At 36.5% G+C, this 23,829-nt stretch overlaps 1 protein-coding gene and 1 long non-coding RNA gene across 4 annotated transcripts; one reads left to right on the plus strand and one right to left on the minus strand.

The window, feature by feature from the left end:
* Positions 1–919: 919 nt before the first annotated feature.
* Positions 920–2,955, minus strand: LOC135086129 (uncharacterized). Of its 3 annotated transcripts, none has more exons than XR_010260305.1 (2): positions 2,414–2,955; positions 920–1,886 (listed from the first exon to the last, which is right to left on the minus strand). It is a non-coding gene; the product is annotated as an uncharacterized LOC135086129 (long non-coding RNA). The 3 variants fall into 3 exon arrangements; XR_010260306.1 differs by having other exon boundaries at positions 2,406–2,955; XR_010260304.1 differs by having other exon boundaries at positions 2,060–2,955.
* Positions 2,956–9,711: 6,756 nt separating this feature from the next.
* Positions 9,712–15,990, plus strand: LOC135085949 (probable ATP-dependent RNA helicase DDX46). The gene is made up of 2 exons (XM_063980732.1): positions 9,712–10,051; positions 15,659–15,990. The coding sequence occupies exons 1-2, from the start codon at positions 9,712–9,714 to the stop codon at positions 15,988–15,990; spliced, it is 672 nt and encodes a 223-aa protein (XP_063836802.1).
* The last annotated feature ends 7,839 nt before the right edge of the window (positions 15,991–23,829 follow it).

A 23,829-nucleotide genomic window follows, 5' to 3' on the forward strand; every position in this document is an offset into this window, starting at 1 on the left:
AACATGATTAACCTTCAGCACTTCGGCAGTCAGGTTAAAGGGTCAAAAAATCTGAACGACCAGGGTAATAATAACACGGCAATAATTGTTAACTGCCGATATGATAGGAGTTTTTAACTTACTGGCAACACTAAATGGTTCTCTACTCCTTTTTACGCATCATCCCGATTTTCAAAATACATTTTCATTGTAAAAATATTTCCGCTGTTTATTATAAAATATTTATTTAATGCATTTTGTTAATCGAAAATGCAAAACCTTTTCTATGTTATTAAATAAAGGCTCTTTAGATCAAAATGTAATAAAATATTAACTTATTTAGAAATTAAATAACGTGGAATGAAACGTAGATACGTTTCATTTCACTGAAATCATTTAGGTTTCCCTTCATTTAATTAAAATGTTGATTATAAAATGTTTTGCAATAGGTAGATTACCTATTGACATTTAATTGTTTTAAGTAAAAATATTTTGTTTCTATACCTCTTGAGAAAACAATTTTTCTAGCTATAGAAAAAATATTTACCAAATAGGTATATACGCGAAACGGAACGTAACTGACAACGCGTGCAAGAAAATTAAAAAAAAAAAGACTTTTTGGCGGGAAGTCGAAAAGGGCGGTCTATCTGTTTTTATTTAATTCGTATTTTATTGTTAGTTTGTGTATATTTTGTAAAAAATTTGTTGTAAATTAGTAATTTAGTGTGATTAGTGTATATATTATATAGGGGTAAGTCCATTTGCATATTTATAAACTATGGAGACGGAACCAGCTCCTGACCCTGATCCTCCCCCAGCCACTCCACAATCTCAGTCCAATCCTTTATTGACCTTAATAGAGGCTGATAATTTCATATCTAACCAACATGTAAAAGAATTTGAGTCATTTAAACTAGTAACAAATAGAAAAACTCAGAAAAAAATTAACAAACATTTATTAAAGACCAAATCCTCTCCTAAAATGCACATTACCACTGCTTTTCAAGAAATTTTAACGCAAGCTCCTCCAGCTCCGGTGATCCAACATTCTCAACAGAATAACCAAATAATAGGCAGAAACAATTACCAGGATCAGGATGCAGGTCCTTTTCTGGTACATGTCCAACAAAAAGAAACTCCCAACTCTGGCTCCACTCTTCACCCCATCAAATTTGGGAATTTTCTATTCAGAAATAATTTAAAAAATATTTTGGATGATGGCATTAAACGAATAGGGCGAAATCGATTGGCAGTGACATTCAAAACACCTGGTGCGGCAAACTCATTTTTGTGTAATCCAATTATATTACATGATTATGTTTTATCTATCCCAACATACAATATCACCAAAATGGGCATTGTCAAAGGCATTCCCTGCGAATGGTCGCATGAAGAGATTGTAGGAAATTTAAGAGTTCCTGAAGGCTTTGGTCCAATCATTCGGTCTCGCCGGCTTAGCCGCAAAGTTACATCACTTGAAGGCCCTAAATGGTTGCCCACTCAGACGGTAGTCCTTACATTCGATGGTCAAGCTCTTCCTCCCCGAATTTATTCCTTTTTTTCCTCACTGCCTGTTGACCAGTACATATTCCCAACAATTCAGTGTTTTAACTGTTGTCGTTTTGGACATACCAGGGTTCAATGCAGAAGCAAACCCAGGTGCTTTAAATGCACCGGGGACCACTCAGGCTCTAATTGCGACGAGACAGATGTTTCCTGCATTAATTGTGCAGGGAAACATCAAGCAAATGAACAAACCTGTCCCGAATTTATACGACAAAAAAACATAAAGCATTATATGTCAGTTAACACAGTATCATATCTAGAAGCCTCTAAACAGTTTCCATTCACTAAGTCATACTCAGATGTCACAGCTAGTTCTCCCAAATCACCTTCACCTTCAAAACCTGTAACAGAACAAAATTCATACAAAAAGACAGTTTTTATAAATAGGAAAAGAATTACTCAGCTCCCACCAGGCTATGACAAGAAAGCACACGAGTCTTTAATTGATCATATTCCATCTCCACAAAATGGTTGTGGTTTCTTGTCTGAGCCCTCATCTGCAGGGGAATCTCACTCTGTCTCCTCTCAGGATCTAAATAATCTGCTGTCTTCATTGATTAATATTATAGTTAACTCTGCATTACCGTACTCCGTTGCCATTTCTTTAATTAACAACTTGTCAGTCTCTATTTATAACATTATCAAAAATGGATCAAATCCTCCAGTGGAATTGTAGAAGCATTTCGTCTAAAACAATTGAACTCATTACATTAATTAACCAACACCAGCCATTTGCCATAGCTGTCTCTGAAACCTGGCTGAAGCCAGGCTATAACTTTAGAGTTCGTGGCTATTCAGTCTTGAGAGATGACAGAGATGATGGGTGGGGTGGTGCCGCTCTACTGATTAAAAAACATTACTTATTTACATCACTAGCACTTCCTTCCTACAATAATAATCACTTGAATGCAGTAGCTGCAAAAATTGGGGATATTTCAGTACTGTCTGTATACATTTCTTGCAAAGATTCATCTGTTATTCCGATTTTAAGAAATTTAATCCTATCTCTTCCTGCGCCTGTGTTAATTTTAGGTGATTTTAATGCACACCATTCTCTTTGGGGTGCACCAGTCAATGATTCATTTGGTAGTGATCTTGTGGAGCTTATAGACGAGTTAAATCTGTGCGTTTTAAACGATGGTTCAGCAACAAGGAGACCCTGTCCCGGCCAATCTTTAAGTTTTGTCGATATCTCACTTTGTTCACCTACGCTATCTTTGAGTCTGAGTTGGAGATGTTTATCATCCACTTATGGTAGTGACCATGTTCCGATTGTCATTACGTTACCAAAGAACAACCGTTCTGTAGATCCACTTCCTCCCTTGCGTAAATATATTCTAAACAATTGTGATTGGTATTCATTTAGCATATCTGTTGAGCAGAAAGTCAAGTTATTGCCGAAAGTTTGTAAAGTTAACCTCAATAACTCATTTGACAGCTTAGTGTCAGCCATTCAATCATCAGCTGATGCAGTTTTTAAACGTAAAAATGTTGCCAACAATAAATTACCCTCACCGCCTTGGTGGGATCCAGAATGCACGGCGGCTATTAAAAAAAGAAAAGATGCCGAAAAAGCATGTCGCGATTCACTAAGTATGGAAAACTATTTAAGGCTTGGTATTTCTGCTAAAGTAGGTATTTCGCGCTGTCAAAATCTGCGCGCGCAATACTTCGCCGAAGACAGCGCGCCAAAGAGCTCTCGCGGCTACACAGTATAGAAATACGCAGTTTGGAAATACGCAGTTGGTTAGGTTAGGTTGACTTCCTTCCGTTCAAGCGTCACACTCACAGCACTTTCTAATACAAATCATATCCAAGTGATACAAATTAAAACAACTTTCAAAATTTTTGGGAATATATTTTAGAATCGAATAAATATAGAATATAACTGCCAAAGTAAACACGGTTCAAAGAGGCGTGGCGTCACTCGACCTTCCGGAAGTTCCGCGCCGGCTAAAAGTATTCAAGATTACGTCACCCGACCTATCGGTAGATCCTCGGGAGCTTGAGCGATTGGAAAAACATTTTATGATCAGTTACTCGTAGTAGCGATTATTTAGAGCTTGGATAATAAATTATAGTTGTTGCAATTCACAAAGCTTTGCATGTGGTTAATTACATTAATCAGTACACGCATCAATTTTGTTCAGTCTTTTTGTTTATTAATAAATAAAAATATCATACTAAAATTGCATACATATTTGTTTGTATTGGTCTGGGTGTTTTCTTTCCATAATTTATGTATAACGTATGTACGGGGCTCTGTATCGAAAATCACTATGAGCAATAAGCATCACACACGGTTACCTGGAGTGCATTACCGCAGCAAAAAGCTTGCCATCTTAAATGAACGCTATAATATCGAGGTTTCGTCAGTACAGTTGCGAACAAAGGTGTTTGTGTAGTGTAGTTGAGTTCGATGGGTGCCGGGAATAAAGCCACAATCGACAAAACACAATTTTACAGGAGAAGAGATTTAGTGTCAATTTTGAATAATTCTAAACTACGAGGCGTATCAAAACGGTTTGTATATCAAAGGATGCGTTATTTTTTCTGGAGTAACATTTAATGTGCATAAGGTTATAGTGCTTAGAATATACTTTAAAAAGGTAGAAATACATATTGCCGCTTCATACATTGAAAGTCGGTTCCGTAAGAGTCCATTGTGGTTTTATTCCGGTAAAAAGTGTGCAATTAATCAAACAGCAATAGTGTATTGCAGCCTCGGGCGCTGATCTGAAGGATACAGTAATAGCCGTTTGCTTGTAGAAGATTTAAATAAAAGTTTTAACATTGTATATGGCACGATTATTCCGGTCAACAAATTTTAAATGATGAATGGGAATAACGATTCAATATCCATAGTGCTTTTGGTAAATCAGGCAGTTTCAAAGATACAATTCTGAATAAAATTCAATAGGTGTATAGGGACCCGCAGTTTACTAAAATCACTTAATCGGAAAACTGCTGCTATGGCTATTGCGGCTTTGTTCCAGGCACCCATCGAGTTGAGAGGTCAGATTATTGAAATAATAAAACGAACATTTTATTTTTTAAATACATTTTAAAAATAATTTACATTACAGATAACAATGAGAGGATGACATTGCAAGGTGGTGCCAGTCCAGTCTTAAATCCGTTGATATATGCTGCATCTGCCATGTTTTTGGCTAAAAGATTCTTCTATCTTGCAGTTTAGACTTTTATTACAGACCTCAGACAGTATTTTTGGAAAACTTTTACGCATGGTGGAGGAAGGGACGCTCTAGAGACTCAAGTCTAGAAGGAGTCACATGAACTCTAAGTTTTAAATCCGTTGACATCTGCTGCATCTGCCATCTTTTTGGCTAGAAGATTCTTCTATCTTGCAGCTTAGACCTTTAGCTACAGACCTTAGACAGTATTTTTGAAACATTCTTACGCATGGTGGAGGAAGGGACGCTCTAGAGACTCAAGTCTACAAGGAGTCATATGAACTCCAGTTTTAAATCCGTTGACATCTGCTGCATCTGGCATCTTTTTGGTTAGAAGATTCTTCCATCTTGCAGCGTAGACCTTTAGCTACAGACCTTAGACAGTATTTTTGTGAAAATTCTTACGCATGGTGGAGGAAGGGACGCTCTAGACACTCAAGTCTACAAGGAGTCACATGAACTCCAGTTTTAAATCCGTTGACATCTGCTGCATCTGCCATCTTTTTGGCTAGAAGATTCTTCTATCTTGCAGCTTAGACCTTAAGCTACAGACCTTAGACAGTATTTTTGAAACATTCTTACGCATGGTGGAGGAAGGGACGCTCTAGAGACTCAAGTCTACAAGGAGTCATATGAACTCCAGTTTTAAATCCGTTGACATCTGCTGCATCTGGCATCTTTTTGGTTAGAAGATTCTTCCATCTTGCAGCGTAGACCTTTAGCTACAGACCTTAGACAGTATTTTTGTGAAAATTCTTACGCATGGTGGAGGAAGGGACGCTCTAGACACTCAAGTCTACAAGGAGTCACATGAACTCCAGTTTTAAATCCGTTGACATCTGCTGCATCTGCCATCTTTTTGGCTAGAAGATTCTTCTATCTTGCATCTTAGACCTTTAGCTACAGACCTTAGACAGTATTTTTGTGAAAATTCTTACGCATGGTGGAGGAAGGGACGCTCTAGAGACTCAAGTCTACAAGGAGTCATATGAACTCCAGTTTTAAATCCGTTGACATCTGCTGCATCTGCCATCTTTTTGGCTAGAAGATTCTTCTATCTTACAGCTTAGACCTTTAGCTACAGACCTTAGATAGTATTTTTTATTATTTATTTGTGTCAGTGTGCTCTTCTAAAGAGTGTAAGACGATTGTATGTAGGTACTATTAAAATGTAATTTTAACTCATTGGTTTTGTCTCATATTTGAGGAATGTACTATGTATCATGAGTAGAGTCTTCGTTTAAAAGGATGCGAACGATTTAAATTTCAATAGGTAGACAAAATTGATAATGTTTAATTATCAAAAATTTAAGCTTTCTCCAGTAACACTGATATTATTATACTGTGACTCATCAAAGTCATCATTGTCAAAAATATTGACAAATCGCGAACTGTCACGGCCAAAAAACTGACACGCGTCCGTCCTCCGTAAGCGCCACCGCGCGACTGATTGAGATTGTCCAAGCCGTCATGGACGATTTTTTCCACATTTTTTAACATAGTAACTAAATAAGACGCAATATAAAAATTTCATCCGTTAAAAGCCCTCAAGTTATTTCTGAACTTTAGTTTAGTAAAAGATTTAGAATCTCAAATCGCTTATTTTAAAAATAAAACCATAAATAGAAAACGAATAGAGGTAACTTTGGGAATTTATTCTATCGAGTCAACTTCATCAAATCGTGTTTCCATCCGTTAATAGCCCTAGAAAATATCCTCAACTATGCCCAATAAAAATCTTAGCCTTTAATTTTACTGTTTAGTACCTCAAAAATGAAAAATGAAAACCTCATTTTCGCCATTTTCTCTGCTACCCGGCCTTAAATGTTACTGCTGCAACCAAGCGGTTGTTGAGGAAAAAAAAGAAAGCTGGCTGGCAAAAGTTCTGTTCTTCTTTGTCGCCAGACACTCCACTCACTATTGTTTGGAACAATATTAAACGTTTTCGATCTTCTTTATCAATCGCAAATCGTAACTCTTTTAGTTTAGACTGGGTAAATGCTTTTACAAACAAATTAGCTCCTAACTACGTTCCTAACGCTACTCAAATGCCTTACACATATTCACTTTCTAATAATAACTGTTCTAACGACTATTTTAGCTCGCCATTTTCTATGAGAGAACTAAAATTAGTTTTAGAGCATGTATCAGATTCCTGCCCTGGCCAAGACAGCATTCCATACTCGTTTTTATCACATCTTACTGCGCCTTCTCTTTGTTATTTGTTAGATATTATTAATATTGTAATTGAATCCGGCTTAATTCCCTCTGCTTGGAAAATTCATATTATTATTCCTATTCTTAAACCTTTCAAAAATCCTGCAGAACCATCCTCTTATAGGCCAATAGCATTAGCATCCGTATTTTCTAAAATTGCCGAACACTTAATTAAAAATAGATTAGAATGGTTCTTAGAGCGAAATAATTTGTTGGGTAAAACTCAGTTTGGTTTTAGAAAAGGTAAAAGTACAGCGGATAGTTTGAGTATATTTTCTACAGACCTTCTTCTAGCGTTCTCAGAAAATAAATCAGTAACAGCAGCATTTTTAGATATAGAGTCCGCTTATGACAATGTTAATTTATTAATCTTAAAACAAAAATTAGAATCGCTACAAATCCCTTTTAATTTTACAAATTTCATTTTCAATCTTTTTACTGAACGAATGGTTACTGTGAGAGTTCCTGGTACTGATAACATCAAGCGATTTTTGTGGAAAGGTGTCCCTCAAGGATCCGTCCTAAGCCCTCTATTGTACGATGTGTATACTAGTGAACTCGAACGCGTTATTGCCCCTTCCTGTTCAATTCTACAATATGCTGATGATGTCTTAGTATACTCAGTTGATAATTGTATTGCTACGGCTTCCTCGACACTAGAAGAATCTCTAAACAACCTATCCCTGTGGTTATCAAAGCATGATTTATCCCTATCCGTCTCAAAAAGTACTATAGTGGTATTCTCTAGGAAAAGGTTGATTCCGGATATAATTATTAAAGTCAATGGCAATCAGCTTCCCATCGCTAATGAAATTTCTTTCTTGGGAAGGAAGTTTGATAGTAAATGTAATGGCCAATCTCATATCAACTACACTGTGGACAAATGTGAGAAAGGTTTAAATGTCATGAGAGCTCTCTCAGGGGTGTGGTGGGGTGCTCATCCTACGACTCTTAAGCTTGTTTACAACGCATTAGTACGAAGTCTTTTAGATTACGGCTCCTTCACGAACAGCTTGGCCTGTAACACTGCCCTTAGGAAATTTGACTTGGTACAATCCCGTAGCCTCAGAATTATACTTGGTGCTATGAGAAGTACACCAGTCAACGCCTTGCAGGTAGAGGGTGCAGATCCTCCATTGAACATGCGTCGACAATACCTTTCAGACAGGTTCATCTTTAAAACTGCCCAATTCACAGACCATCCTCTCTTCGGCAAACTTCAAACTCTAAACGAATTCATCAACGGTAACAATAGTTTCTGGCGTAACAAGCGTGTGCCACATTTAGTTTCTAGCTACCGTAAACTTATTCAACTTGATGGTGATATACTTAAGTTCCCGTGTCATCCGTTATTTCATTATCAACTCATTGATATTCTATTTGAACCAGATGTATCTCTCTCTATAGGCATTGGTAAAGACACTATTAACCCAAATCAAGAAATACAACGCTACATTCAGCAGAATGCCCCAGATTATGAAATATTTTTTACTGATGCATCTAAAACCGTATTACCAGATCAAGATTTTGACTTGAACTCTGATAACTTTGTCGGATCTGCCTTTTTAAGACAGTCTACAGGTTATTTTAAACTTTTTAAGTATCCAAGTTTGGCTTCCAATTATAGCGGCGAAGGTTTGGCCATCTTGGAATGTATTAAGTACATTTTAGAGCAGAAAATAAGTAATTCTCTGATATTATCAGACTCTCTGAGTTTTCTACAATCTCTTCTGGCGAACCCTTTCAACAAAAATTTGTATAACCCTTTATCATTATTGGTGAAATGTAAATTAAGAGAATGCTGTGACCAGATGTTAAGTGTGAAGTTGGCCTGGATTCCTGGTCATTCGGGTATTAAAGGTAATGAATCAGTTGATAAACTGGCAAAGCTTGCTTCAAGACAAGGCTATAATAATAAGAGTGTTTACTGTCAGGATCTGGCTTCGATTCCGCGCTATATTATGCTACAAGACTGGAGTCAGGATTGGGAAAGTTCTTCCCAACACAAAGGTAAATTTTTTCACCAATTTCAACCAAGTGTCTCTCTGAAGCCTTGGTTCTCAAAATTCCGTTTAAGCAAGGATATCACTTCCACTCTATCCCGTTTACGGTTTGGTCATTGCTCTATTCCAGCGCATTTGGCGAAACTTCACATTTTAGATTCCTCAATTTGTGATTGTGGCCTGGAGGAAGGTAGTATAGAACATATTCTATTTAACTGTACTCTATATAATTCTCTGCCCCTACATAGTATATTAATTAAAAACAAAGCCCCCCTTCCTTACAATCTTTCATCTATTTTAAGTATTACTAATAAAAAATATGTACATTCCCTTGTTAAATTCATTAAGCACCACTCTATAAAACTTTAAACTTATATTTTATATATTAAATTTATGTATTTTATACGACCTCAACCGCACCTAATATCCCAAGCCCAAGCCCAAGTCCCATCCCACTTGGTCCCTCTTCTTAACTCGTCCCACACTCACATGAAAATGGCACAAATCAAGTCGGCCTCGACGAGTATTGCCAAGAACAAAAAAGAAGAAGAAGAAAATTAAAAAAAATATTCAGTAGAAACCAAAATGGCTGTCGTTTAGGTCGTGCTTGTTGTTAAATTTTTTTATTTTTGCAAAATTTTAAAACTGTTGACATAAATCTGAGGTAAGATTTCCACTGCTCCACTTTAAACTTATTTATATTAAAATTACAATCCATAATAATGGTTTATTTCTTCATATAACAGGACAACATGGGGCGGTCGCCTAGCCCGCCGCGGCGACGCGACGACCGGCGTCGTGAGGACAGAAGAGACCGAGATAGGGACCGCGACAGGAGAAGACAGCGGACCCGGTCCCGTTCCCGGTCTCTAGAGCGGCGTAGACGGTCCCCGGACCGGCGGCGGTCCCCATCGCCGAGACGCAGAAGATCTCGCTCCATATCTCCAATACCTACCTCATCGTTCGCTCCGAAGCCGAAAAAGACGTTCGGAGAGCGTCCCATAGTCACCCCCGCCGATTTGGAGGGAAAAACGCCAGAAGAGCAAGAAATGCTGAAAGTTATGGGCTTCTGCGGCTTCGATACAACCAAAGGTAAGAAAGTTGACGATAATGTTGATGGAGATGTCCATGTTGTTCTCAAGAGGAAATACAGACAGTACATGAACCGGAAAGGCGGTTTCAACAGGCCTTTAGACTTTGTTGCGTAGTTGTTAGCCGTCATCGCATGTTAGACCTGCAGGGTCGACCGAGGAAGTTTTTACATGTGATATTATTGAAACTTGAGGGTGCTGCAGTATGCACGATGAGGCTTACTAGGCCGTCTGAGTATAAAAGACTATCGTCAAAATTATAATCGTTACTCTATCTGAATTCTAGTTAGATTTAAATTCTTACTCCCTTGCTAATAGTAAGTTACGTGCGTTAAACGCCAGCTTAAAATGATATTTCCAATTTTCTACACAAAATGCCACTTTAGACTGGTAGAATTTGCATAACTTTTATTAGTAAGGGTTGTATTGAATTTTTACAATGGATAGTCTTTTAAAATGCCTTGATTATTTTGCCTAAAATCAGGAAGAGGACTCAATTCTATCAAATTATTATTAGTTATTGAGAAGCAGCATTTTTTTAGGTTAAAAAAATGCTATACATTGCCTAGATCTTGAATTTGGGTATCAAAAAACATTGGGCTTAAAAATATTTCAATTTAAATAAGCAATAAAACAGCCAGATATAAAAATAACCTCATTTGATCAAAGAATTGAAATCAAATACAAAAAAAAACTTGTAGTCCTCATACATATCAATGTTTTCCATTTAAACTGGAATAATTTAGGCAATGACTTTAAAATCAAGGCAAATCTAACGTTGCATACTGTGCAGCCTCTCATCTAGTATTAAGTGTTACACATCCTGTTTTCATCTTTTCTACAAACTTTTTTTGAGTGTGACTGTTGTACTTTTGAAATGATAAACTAAAATCTGTTTCCGCTAAAAAAGCCAGCGTTTTTGGCTAGACTAATGCCCATTTTCACCATCAATTCCTAATTTTTGAGCGACTTCTATGAAAACAAAATTCCTGTTATGAGTTACCATATAGGGGTCACTTTAAAATTAGGGATTAATGGTGAAAATGGGCATAACTCAATAATATCACACAAAGTTCTTAGAACTCAAACCAATTTTTTTTGTTATTCCAATCTCTAGTTTTAAAAGTACAACAGTTCCATTCTGCCTTAGTGGTTGGTGAAAATATTATTCAGAATCTTCTAAAAAGTACAGTCAGTGACATAAACATTTTACAAACTAAAATATAATTCCAATAACTGTCACTATTGTTGAAACTCAATATTTGAATGAATCTCCCAGTTCATATCACCTTGTCTATATGAGTGCTGTCACTAAATCTCATAGACAATAAAAAAATAACTATTGTCTCATAGTGCGCCCTCTGTGGTCAAAAAACACAAGTTCATCATAATTCCCAAATGAAACAGACTATTGTCTCCTACTACTTTGTTAGGCCAAACCTCTATTGTGGAAAAATATCGCCATAAGAGAGAAAACGGAATGTTTTAGTCCATTTAGACCACGATTTGGCACTTAATAACGAGATTAAAAGGACGAAGAGAGGCATAAATACGGTCTTCCAAAGAAGAACTTCTAAAATCAAAAATATTTGATTCAATTTAGACCACTAGTCTATAATATATAAAGCTTGGCACTTATGAACGTCAAAATACAGTAAAATAAGTAGCCCATAAGGAGCACTTTACATGTCTCCTTATCTTTTGGGCCCTACCAGCGCTTCGAGACAAACATATGGCACAAGGACGGTCTTCCAAAATTTTCACCGACCACTGGCTATAGTTCTAAGTAGTGTTAAGTCCGTTGAACCAGTACCCGTGCGCTGCTATTGCCCGCGCGGGCCCAGACTAGCGCATAGCGCACCAAGAAGCGCCCTGAAGTCTCTCAGGTTATGGTTGACTGCCTTTACTGTCCGTTACCTCATTTATTTACTGCGGACTAACAGTTTTACCCGAAACGTCCATCAGTAAGTTTTTATGTTGGTAAAGAGTCGGTCAAAACTCCAATTTTTGTAATCTCATCTTGTCACCGTACAGTGACTTTTTCGAGAAAGATTTGTTGTTTATCGCTGTCTTTATCGACGAGTACTTATCTCATTTACTTACTGTGGACTAACAGTTTTACCCGAAACGTCCATCAGTAAGTCATGTACGGTAAAAATTACAGATTCTAAGCTATATTGAGTCACTGTCCACAACTGTCAATATGGTCTTATACTCAAATCACATGAGAAGTAATATAGAGGAATCCATTCGAGTTACTCCTGGTCTCATATCAGTCTTTATTGACCAGCTTGAAGCTTTACCTAAAATTCAAATTTTTCCCAAGAAAATGAAAAATTTGGGACTCTTTTCTGACTTGTTTTTGAGACTCGTGAACAGCCATTTTGTTATTTTTATTGAGAACAAAATGGCAGTTAATTTTTATTGATAAATCTGACAAAGAAAATTGAAACACATGCAAGCAAAGCTAGATTTTGGATTTGCATTGTGATATTTAACTGCTCAATAATTCCATCAAATTAATACCTGACTGTCCTTTTGAGCTCTCGTAAAAATGCAATAATAAGACCCCATTTCCATTCTTATTTTGTGTTTTTTATCGCACAGCTCCTTGGGACAGCCAGCCTTTTTTTTCGATATTTTTTGATAAAGAACCAGTTTATTTTTTGGTAAAAAAGACAGTAAAATAGGCAGAAAACCGTATAATAAGACTGAAGTAGGCCTGCCAGTTAACGTTGCCCGACGATGCGCCACACACAAAACCTTCCCATGAAATGGTAAAAATGTAAATAAGAATTTCATTTTTTTTAAAGAAAATTCTGGATGATAATTTTTTTTTGAAGTTTTTGCCAGTAAGTATACTACTAAACTTGCCGAGAAAACTTGCTACTTTAAAAGTACAGTCGGTTGCGGTAATTTGCATGATTTTTTAACCTTATACTCCCGAAAAAAGTCTTACGTTTTGTGAAGCTGACTACAAAACTCAGGTCGATTGAAAAAATTCAAATTAGCCATAGTTATTATTTACATTTTCATTGTTTTCTGGGAAGGAAACTTAGCAATAGTGTAGATACAGAGTTATTTACTATACACGTCATTATACACACCTCCCCTTTACCCCCTATCCTCCACAATGTACAATAGTTAAAGTCTGCTACGTCAGAATGTTGCGTCTCTGATATTTTTTGAGTTTTTGAGCCAAAAAAAACTTTTTTTTCGATAATTTTTTAACCTAAATTGATATTTTTTGGCTCGAAAAAAATGTCAGCGACGTTGCGTTCTGCCGTAACAGTCTCCATAGCCCATATTATACAATAATATACACAGGTTGCTTGAAATGTGATATTTTTTTAATTGATAATTATATTACTGCACACGCATCGCGCGGGGGCAGGCCTGCGAAACTACGTTGGGCCGGGACGACTTCAGGGCGTTTGTCACAACACCCACACTTTCGAATGAATCGGAAAATATCTGATTAAAAAATATCAGGCGTCAAAATTATCCGATATTTTTGAACACACTTCACAGAAACCAGAAATTGTAAACAGTTTTACATCAATAAAAATTATTACTACACCATCGATATTTTTCACTTACATAAAAGTAAAAAAACTATACCATAAAAATAATCCGACTGATGGTGTTTCATACAACTGTGTTCACATTTTTGAATAAATTTACACATTACAACATTGTAAAAAAGAACAAAAATGTAAAATGCACACTTTCGCGCCATTTTCGCTGAACAAGGCGCTATTTTTGCATCAATCACATTTTTTTGTTGTTTTACATCAAAATTTAACTACTTTGTATACTTTGGCATAATTTAATAATACTTTGAAATTATTTTGGTACATAAAAATATATTTTTGCACTTCACGAATATAGTGTACCTCTAAAACCGATTTTTTTTTTGTTTAAAAAAAAGGAAATAAAGAAATGATTCATTCCCACTGTATATACCACGAATTTATTTATAATTTATGACAAATAATAATAAAAATTATAATTTTCTTTAATATTTGGCTAAGTCAGAGTTTTATGTTCGAAATAACGTAGAAAATATGGCATCCTTGGATTTTTTCTTGTATAATTATAAGTTTTCTATAAACAAATATCCAAATTATTATATTTGTAAAGTGTCTAATTATTAATAAGTTTATTATAATTAATAATGGTATCTCCACGCTCTACAATGTAAGAAGTACTTAAAAGTTTACAAATAAAATGTAAATTCTAATACCAAATTATAAAATACTTTTAATGAAAAACTGTGCGTGCGAAGACCCATATTATAAAAATTACACCAATGTAAAATGTACCTATCGTTTAATTTAAGTTAAAAAATGTACGTTTATGTAAAAAGTGAGTTGTAATTTGAGTTCAATGTACATTTTGTATGGCTGTTTTGTAAGTAATTTTTTTATATTCACCAAGGATGTAAACTAAAAATAAACAAATTAATTTGAAGTAACTGTTTTTATTTTATTTTCCCTTAGCACGCTTAAACAGAATCTAAGGAGAAGGAGAGAATAGAAAGTTTCATTCAATTTAAGTTTGTACTTTTGAAAAGTATAAGTAATCGTACGTAATATATTTTTAATATTTTTTAGGTACACACATACACTAGCTGCTGCTTCGCGAGAGTATAAGAGCCCGGCCAGACTAGGTGCAGACTTTAAGTCGCCTGACAAATTGATCAGCTTCTAATTTGTGAGAAATCGGCCGATACCAAATCGGTGTAATGTGCGCACTTTCATACCAAACTAATTCATACTGATTAACTGCCCGACCAAACTATCGGCCGACAAAAAGAATGAGATGGCGAGATTATCATCAAAAGAAAATACGTTAAAAATTCGCACGGTCCGTTATTTTAAAACGACTCTCGCACTTTTGTAATACCCTACAGTTACATTTGCATCTGCAGCCATTGTGTTGAACCAGCTTCACTCAGGACGGCAATTTCAATGTCAATACCAGATAAAACTAGTTTTAAAACTGTTTAAGAAAGTTCCGATCTTGGTACGAATTACAAAGAGATAACAGCTGCTTGGGAAAATATAACAGTTTTTGAGGCAGTCTAGTCGACTAAGGTCATAGCAGACTTATTAACTTTGAAAGGGATCACACCGTATCGCCCTTTCACTGACAACCGCGAGGCGAGCTGTTTCGTTTCGGTGCGAATAAGTGTGCGTTGCAGTATGGAGTTTCTTACAAAGAATACTGACCGACTCGAGTAGGGATTGCAATTGCTGGATCCAGCATACAGCAATCCAGCTGGATCCAGCGCCTTTTTAAACATGCTGGATCCAGCATACAGTGCTGGATCCAGGGATGCGGATCCGCAAAAGTATAATTTTCTATTGCTTAGTTTCGAATTGCCGCCATTTTCAAAACGGCGCGGTGACGTTGCCGTTCTGTTATTGTGTGCGTTGACCGGGCCTCTCCGAAGTTACTGGTACGTTAGTGTGCTTGAAAAATCCAAAAAAGTATGAAGAAGAAGTAAAAAAAACTGTATTTTTTCCTTTGGCAAAAAAGAATGCGATGGGACACGAGATGAATACTTTGTTAAATCGAGTAAATAAACAAAATAATATTGTAGAGCCGGTGCAAGAAGAAAAAGATATCATGGAGTTAGAAGAGAATGGTTTAAATGATGACGCAGAACCCGTGAAAATGACTTTAGAGCAAGAGCTTGAGATGGAACTTAAAAGAGAGAAGGAGAACTTTAATAAACAAAAGCCAAAGCCAAGATTAGATTACGAAAAGGTACTGAAAAAAGAAATGAGCGTTTATGAGACCGAACGAGTGCGAGGTGAATATTTATCTATGGTGTATGACTATTTAATGATCCTAAAACCGACTAGTGTAGAGGCCGAAAGGGCATTTTCAGCAGCCGGCTACATATGCAGTTCTGTGCGGTTGGGAGTTTAGACTATAGATAAAATTTGTTTTCTAAGGTCTTACTTCCAGAGGATTCAAAAAAGACATGGTCAGTCTCTTGTCGTCAGATTTTAAACTGCCTAATTATTGCAGAAGATTATTTCGGATTCGTAACTTCGATTGATACAAAAAATTGATTGCAGATTAAATTACGGTCCTTTTCGCCTAGTTAATTTTATAAGAATTTTTAAGACTGTTTGTCCTACTGATTAGCCGTATTTCATAGATTATCGTAAGAAGTACGATAATATAAAAATGAATCGCAATATGTGTTGGTAAGCGCAGACCTCAACAACGCCTGGACCATTTTTTTTTAATGTTCGTTGAAGTCCAAGGATGGTTTTTACGGCGAGAAAAATTCGAATAATTTCCGGGAAAACCCCTCAAAACAGCACTTTTTTCACGCGGGCGAAACCGTAGACGGAAAGCTAGTTACTTAATAAAAAAGCCTTAAAAATGTCGCCTTTTTATATTCGTTCCACATTTTGCTGGATCCGCGCTGGATCCAGCTGGATTCAGGTCAATCCAGCAAGAATCCAGCTGGATTGAAAACGCCGCTGGATTGCAATCCCGAGACTCGAGTTGATACGGTTACGATCCTTTTCCGGGTTGATAAGTGTGCTATGTCCTTAAAAGCTTTTTTATGCATAACAAGACAGGTATTTGACCACAATCGCACCTGATGTTAAGTGGGATGCAGTCTAGGATGGTACACATCACATCTGCCCTGTAAGTGCCTATTCACTCTCGCCTTGAATACGCCCGGATTATAGTGTTCAGGAAATACAGCAGCAGGCAGCGAATTCCAGTTTTTGCATTTAAGATGCTATTATACCAGTTGAGTAGGTTTTAAGACAACATGTTTCGATGTAAAATATGGGTACCTAGTAGTGACCGTCCTTTCTGACGCACATAATTTGGGTTTTTAAATTTATCACTACACTTATGAATAAAAAGCAAAATAGCTTACCGTAGTCTGCTGACCAATCATTAATTTCCGTCGACCAATTAGATTTTTCTGTTCACCAAAACATGAATATTGCTGACCCGTTAAATAACACCCAAATTAAAATAATAAAAAAAGAACAGACTATAGTTTCCGTTCGGTAGTCTGTCCATTGAGCTCCTTTTAGTTTTCAACCGACTTCAAAAAAGGAGGAGGTTCTCAATTCGACCCGTATGTTTTTTTTTTTTTTTTTTTTCTATGTTTGTTACGCGATAACTCCGCCAATTATGAACCGATTTGAACAAATCTTTTTTCGGCGTATAGGTAATACCTCAAGGGTGGTCCCATTTAAATTTAATAATAGAAAAAACAACGCCCAAGGGTGGAAAATTGGGGATGAACTTTTTTATACGCAATATCTCCGCCGATTATAAATCAATTTGACTGATTATTTTTTTGTTGAATAGGTATTATCAAAAGGGTGGTTTCATGCGAATTTGAAGAAAATATTTCACCCCCAAGGGTGGAAAATTGGGGATGAACTTTTTTATACGCAATATTTTTAATTTTTAGTTTTTTTTTGTGTTCACGCATTTGAAGTCGGTTTTATTTTTTTTAAAAGTTAATTATTAATTTGTAAATTCAGGGTATGCTAAATAAAAAATATTATTCGTTTATTCAACTTTATTTCCATAAAAATAACATAGGTACATTATCGTAGAGATTCTTTATACTACGCTCAACAGCCAGTTTGTTTAACATAAAAATAAGTAGGAACTAGCGGTAATAATACTAGTACTTTTACAAAGATGAAACAGCAAATAATTTAAATTATAAATGCATAAAAATCGGTAAATAATACAAATAATATTCTTAACATAGGTCCTACAAGGTGGGGTCGAAATAATTATTAATAAGTCAAATCAAATACTTTTATAAAGCTCTCTTTCTGATAATACAATTTGACTGTATTATTTTAGATAGGTACAGACTGCCTCTCTGTATATTTCAAAAATTTAATGGTAAATTCGCAAGGCATTCCATATTATTTATACTTCACTGGTATTATTAATAATATTTAAGTAAATGTTTTATTCAAATATAATTATGTAGTTGTGTTTATAATTAAATATATACCACAACACATACAACGAAACACACACAAAACATATTATTAATTAAGATTACAATAATACTAAGTCTGCTAATAAATTTAATTAATGAAAAACACATATTAAACGCCATATTTAAAGTAAGTGGTTGAAAAGTCATCTACTGCAATGTATTGGTTTGGGTTTTCTTTATGTATAATAAGTACATATTTACAAAAAAAGTAGGTACAGTCAGCTTCAAACAGTTCGTGACACCCAAAGTGGCCAAAATGTTGATAGCACAACCTTAATTCAGTTGTAACAGACGTGTTGCGAACTTTTTGACTACTTTGGGTGTCACGAACTATATGACACGTACATAATTTAAACTTTTCTATCGTTTTCTGGTACTCATAGTACAAGCTTTGCTTAGTTTGGGACTAGATGACGCAGTAAAATGTTCAACAAATTTAATTTTAAACAAATTACGCGCTAAAAAGATAATACTGTTGAATCAAAGAGAGCAAATTAATTATAAATGTCAATTTTTGCATTTCATAAACAACTATCTATCTATTTATTTATTAATAACATATTAATTAACACACGTTTTAGTGTGAGCGGTGACTGTAAAATAATGTAATCATCTTAGCTATGTAATACTGGCAAAATAAAATGACTTACGAGTTCTTTACAAGTTTTACATATCACGGCACCTAAACCGACAGGAGTTATGAAATATACCTGTAGTTTAGTGACTTTAAACTAGTGTTCAGTGCGTGTGTACAACTTTTTATCAGAAAGGGGTAGTATCTTTTAAACTTTAACATACACGAATAATTTATTTTTTACATTATTATTTAATACTAAGCAATATTTTTTTATATCCTATTCTAATCGCTTTATTTATAATTTATCTCTTTAGTGTAAATGCTTTTTTTGTTTATTTTGTAGTATATTACAAATTTTATTTAACTGACCATTGCAATGGTAACTTTTAGGTATATTCGTGATATTTACTATTGTATTTGACACCACCAAACAATTGGAGTACTTTTTATGGGCTGATTAACCTTTGCTTAAGAACTAATTGAGTTTTTAAGCAAAGATGACAAGCAAAAATATCACCAGGCTTCTACAACCCGTCTGGCCAGCGTGGGGAGTGTTGGACAATTCCTCCATTGCCTCTGGTCAATTAGAGGGTCGTACTCCTGCAGTGGATACTAAATGACCCGAATATCTTGAGTTTTTAAGAACAGAATTATGTGTTCTTTTAGAAAAATAGTTTTATTTTATTTGTTTAACATATTTAATACTAGCTTTCCGCCCGCGGCTTCGCCCGCATGGAATTTGGTCTGTCACAAAAAAACTTTATCATGCGCTTCCCTGTTTCAAAAACCGGGATAAAAACTATCCTATGTGCTTTCCCGGGACTCAAATTATCTCTATGCCAAATTACGTCAAAATAGCTTCAGTGGTTTAGGCGTGAAAGCAAGACAGACAGAGTTACTTTTGCATTTATAATATTAGTATAGATGGTGTCAAATTCAATTACTTAAGCTTGTTGATATAGTTTAGCCTGTATTTAATTTCTATCAAAAATAACAACTAAACATTTTTATTTTGAGGTCGATAAGAAAATATCTATAGTTATTTTCTCGATATTTACCCATCACTAGTAGGGCAAGCTGTGTTTCTATATTTTATTTAGTTATTATTTTTGATAGATTAAAAGAATATAACGCATACAAATACAAACTTTAGTATTTACATATCTTTTATATTTTTATATAAGCGACTATTTTATTTGATATTTTATTGTGATTATATTAAATTTTAATGATACTTTTGTGGCATTTTCAGCTTTATTATGTAAATCTAATAGGAATGGTTGTTTTTTAACTAAAATAAATACAATTAAACTCATTCTAGAGCCTTCTAGAATCTATAAAGGTCATAGCACACTTATCAACCCGGAAAGGGATCAACACCGTATCGCCTTTCGCTGTCAAACCGCGAGGCGAGGCGTTTACGTTACGGTGCGGATAAGTGTGCGTTGCAGTATGGAGTTTCATACAAAGAATACTGACCGCCTCGAGTTGATACGGTTACGATCCGTTTCCAGGTTGATAGGTGTGCTTCGTCCTTAAGTAATAATGACATCTATACTGTCATTCAATCAAAATATCTTTACTTATATGCCAATGCCGCCATGGGCGTATGGATTGTATTTTGAAAGCCGAAACACCCTGTATTTTTGAGCGTTGGGTGGAAACCAAGTGTTATTTTTATGTGAACGGTATTCCAAAGGCCATTACAGTTCAAAATTCACTGGCAAATTTTGCAAGTGTGCTTATAGTCCGGCCCCTGAGCACGTAGAATTTTGTCCAATGACCCCAAACTACCCATCCTTATCGCTCGCGCGTAATTATATTGCTGTCGCGACGGGCGCCCGCAGTGAGTGTGCGAGCGCCACAGCAATATAATTACGCGCGAGCGATAAGGATAGATAGCTTGGGGTCATTGGACAAAATTCTACGCGTTCCGCGACCAAACTTTAGTAGACTTGCTCCGTACTGGACTTTAATAGGGCATTACTATACAAATTAATTTGCTAGTAACTTCTGGCAACTTCTAGAACAATCTAGAATGGGACATTTTGCCATTCATTAATTATATCTAACTATAGGTCTGACGCTTAACTCAGTGCCTGAGGTATGGGAGGGGCACGGGAGGGGTGATTTTCACATACAGGGTGGAATTTTGTAAAGTACTCTTAATACTGTAGATAGAAAATTTTACTCAAAGGAGACATTCCTTAATTTAGGAAAAGAAATAGAACACATTCAAAGATTTCTAAAAATTTGCTTGCCACACCCGGAAATCGAACCAACTAAAATCTGTAAAAAATTACACCCTGTATTTTTATTGCATCGATCGTTAGGGTTAAGTATAAGGATGTAGTTTCTCTTACAAACTTGATAAATCAAATGAAAGGAAACCCGTGAAATCTTAAATTATTTTAATTATTTACAGAAAATGGTATGGTGGTGGTGAATTTTCGAAAAAAAATTGAAAATCTTTGAATGCAGTTCTTTTTCTTTTCAAAATTAAAGGAACTTTTTCTTTGAGAAAATTTTTCTATCTACAATATTAAGAGTACTTTCCCTCCAGGTGGCATTACAAAATTCCACCCTGTATTATGACGTGACAGAGTATACAAATCTGAAGTATAGCTGACGTTTTACATCACATAACATCTTCCCGACAGAAGAAGTTCAAAAGTTGTTGATAATTATGTATACCTGGGACAAACAGTCCAGTTAGGTAGGTCCAACTTCGAGAAAGAGGTTAATCGTCGAATCCAACTCGGCTGGGCAGCGTTCGGGAAGCTTCGCGAAATTCTCACGTCCGAAATACCGCAGTGTCTCAAGTCAAAAGTATTTGACCAGTGTGTGTTGCCAGTGATGGTGTACGGATCTGAGACGTGGTCGCTTACTATGGGCCTCATAAGAAGGCTCAAGGTCACCCAAAGAGCGATGGAGCGTGCTATGCTCGGAGTTTCCCTGCGTGATCGAATCAGAAATGAGGAGATCCGTAGGAGAACCAGAGTGACTGACATACCCCGCAGAATCGCTAAAATCAAGTGGCAGTGGGCGGGGCACATAGCTCCAAGAGCTGATGGCCGCTGGGGCAGGAAAGTTCTTGAGTGGCGACCACGAGCTGGAAGACGTAGCGTGGGCAGGCCTCCCACTAGGTGGACCGACGATCTGGTAAAGGTCGCGGGAGGTACCTGGATGCAAGCGGCGCAGGACCGGTCTTTGTGGAAATCCTTGGGGGAGGCCTTTGTCCAGCAGTGGACGTCTTTCGGCTGAAACGAACGAACGAACATCTTCCCATGCCGCTCCCATACCACAGGCACTGGCTGAGTTAGCACTAGATCTATAAATAACATTTCACTTACACTAAGGGAACATATACTTATATTACCTTCTTCATCTCTCTAGAAGCTTCTTTTTTCAACTTTTTTATTCTAGCAGTAACTTTAAGGTCATAGCAGACTTATCAACTCTGAAAGGGATCAACGACGTATCGCCTTTCGACCGCGAGGCGAGGCGTTTACAAACACACGGTGAAACGCAATTGCAACGAAACTGCAACTTCTAGTTACTTTTGCGTTGCATCTAAGTTTCTGCCATAGATTCCGTTGAGACCACACATGACGCGACCAGTTTGAAACCGGTTTGAACTGTTCTGGGCCTTACGGTGCAGATAAGTGTGCGTTGCAGTATGATTTCATACAAAGAATACTGACCGCCTCGAGTCGATACGGTTACGATCCCTTTCCGGGTTGATAAGTGTGCTACGACCTTTATACTACGCCGAGGCCAAAATGTGAGTATTATTTTAAGTTTGTAATTTTTTTGTTATAAATATTGAATTTGTTTTTTCTATCTATTTAGAAGCATTTTTTTTAAATTTAATAAGTGATTTTTTGCACAATTTCGAAATGTCACTGTATGCTATATTATATGCTATAGTTCGTTTCATCCACTCGGGCGCGCCCCAGCAATGTTTGGTCCCGGTCGCGCGGGGTGCGGGGAGTGTGGTCCGAGCAATCCGTAAGGCATTACTGTAGTGTGCGTGTGCACTCATGGAGCATTTAGCGTGTACCGATAACACTCAAACATTCGCGGAAGAATGGTGGGGCGCGTCCGAGTGGATGAGACGATGTATATTTTTTCTTCTGTCCCGTATTGAGATTTGAGATCCATTCTTTTAGAACATAAATGCTTAACTATTTAATTTCTTACTGAGATCTGAAATTCTCGAATATTCTGCCTCCATCTACCCTCTTTATCAATCAATCTATAACATTTTCTAGAAAAACCGACCACATTCCGTCCTAGAATATAATTAGATTCTTACCTATGGGAATTAGCGTTCTGTGATCTTCTTTTTCGTTCTGTGATCTTTATTTTTCGTTCTGTGATCTTTTTTTCGTTCTGTGATCTTATTTTTCGTTCTGTGATCTTATTTTTCGTTCTGTGATCTTATTTTTCGTTCTGCGCTCTTCTTTTTCGTTCTGTGTTCTTTTTTTTCGTTCTGTGATCTTATTTTTCGTTCTGTGATCTTTTTTTCGCTCTGTGATCTTTTTTTTTCGTTCTGTAGTCTTATTTTTCGTTCTGTGGTCTTCTTTTTTCGTTCTGTGGTCATCTTTTTCGTTCTGTGATCTTCTAGAACGTTCTAGAAGGGCGCAGCCTCGTCGAGAGTGTGGAGCCAGTTGAATATCATCATATTTCGCTCGTATTTCGACAGGGGGCGCCCGCGTTCTCGCTCTAAATCTGCCGCGGTGAGAGCTAAGTGTGCTGCTTCTGTAAATTAGATAGATTATTAGTTATTACATTATAGATATTGCCTTACCACCAACCCCCCCCCCCCTTCATTCGTCAATTGTATAAAAATGAGTAAAGCCTGGTCCGCGAGCACGTAGAATCCCGTCCAGTGATCCCAAGCTGCCCATCCTTGTCGCTCGCACGTAATTATGTTGCTGTCGCGCTCGCACACTCACTGCGGGCGCCCGTCGCACAGTCGCGACAGCAATATAATTACGCGCGAGCGATAAGGATGGGTAGCTTGGGGTCATTGGACGGGATTCTACGTGCTCACGGACCAGGCTTTAGTAGTGCCACTGTATTTCGTCACGCCTCTAATCAAATAAAATCATTTTTGTTTGTGAACATAAATAATAATAATAAATGACTTCTTTAGGAAATATAAGAAAAACATCTA

The sequence above is a fragment of the Ostrinia nubilalis genome, chromosome 30, assembly GCF_963855985.1.
Source record: "Ostrinia nubilalis chromosome 30, ilOstNubi1.1, whole genome shotgun sequence".
Classification (NCBI taxonomy): domain Eukaryota; kingdom Metazoa; phylum Arthropoda; class Insecta; order Lepidoptera; family Crambidae; genus Ostrinia; species Ostrinia nubilalis.

Coding starts and splice junctions, on each gene's coding strand:
- LOC135085949 (XM_063980732.1), top strand. CDS start 9,712: ATGGGGCGGTCGCCTAGCCCGCCGCGGCGACGCGACGACCGGCGTCGT. Junction 10,052..15,658: donor CGGCTTCGATACAACCAAAG/GTAAGAAAGTTG, acceptor ATAATATTGTAG/AGCCGGTGCAAGAAGAAAAA.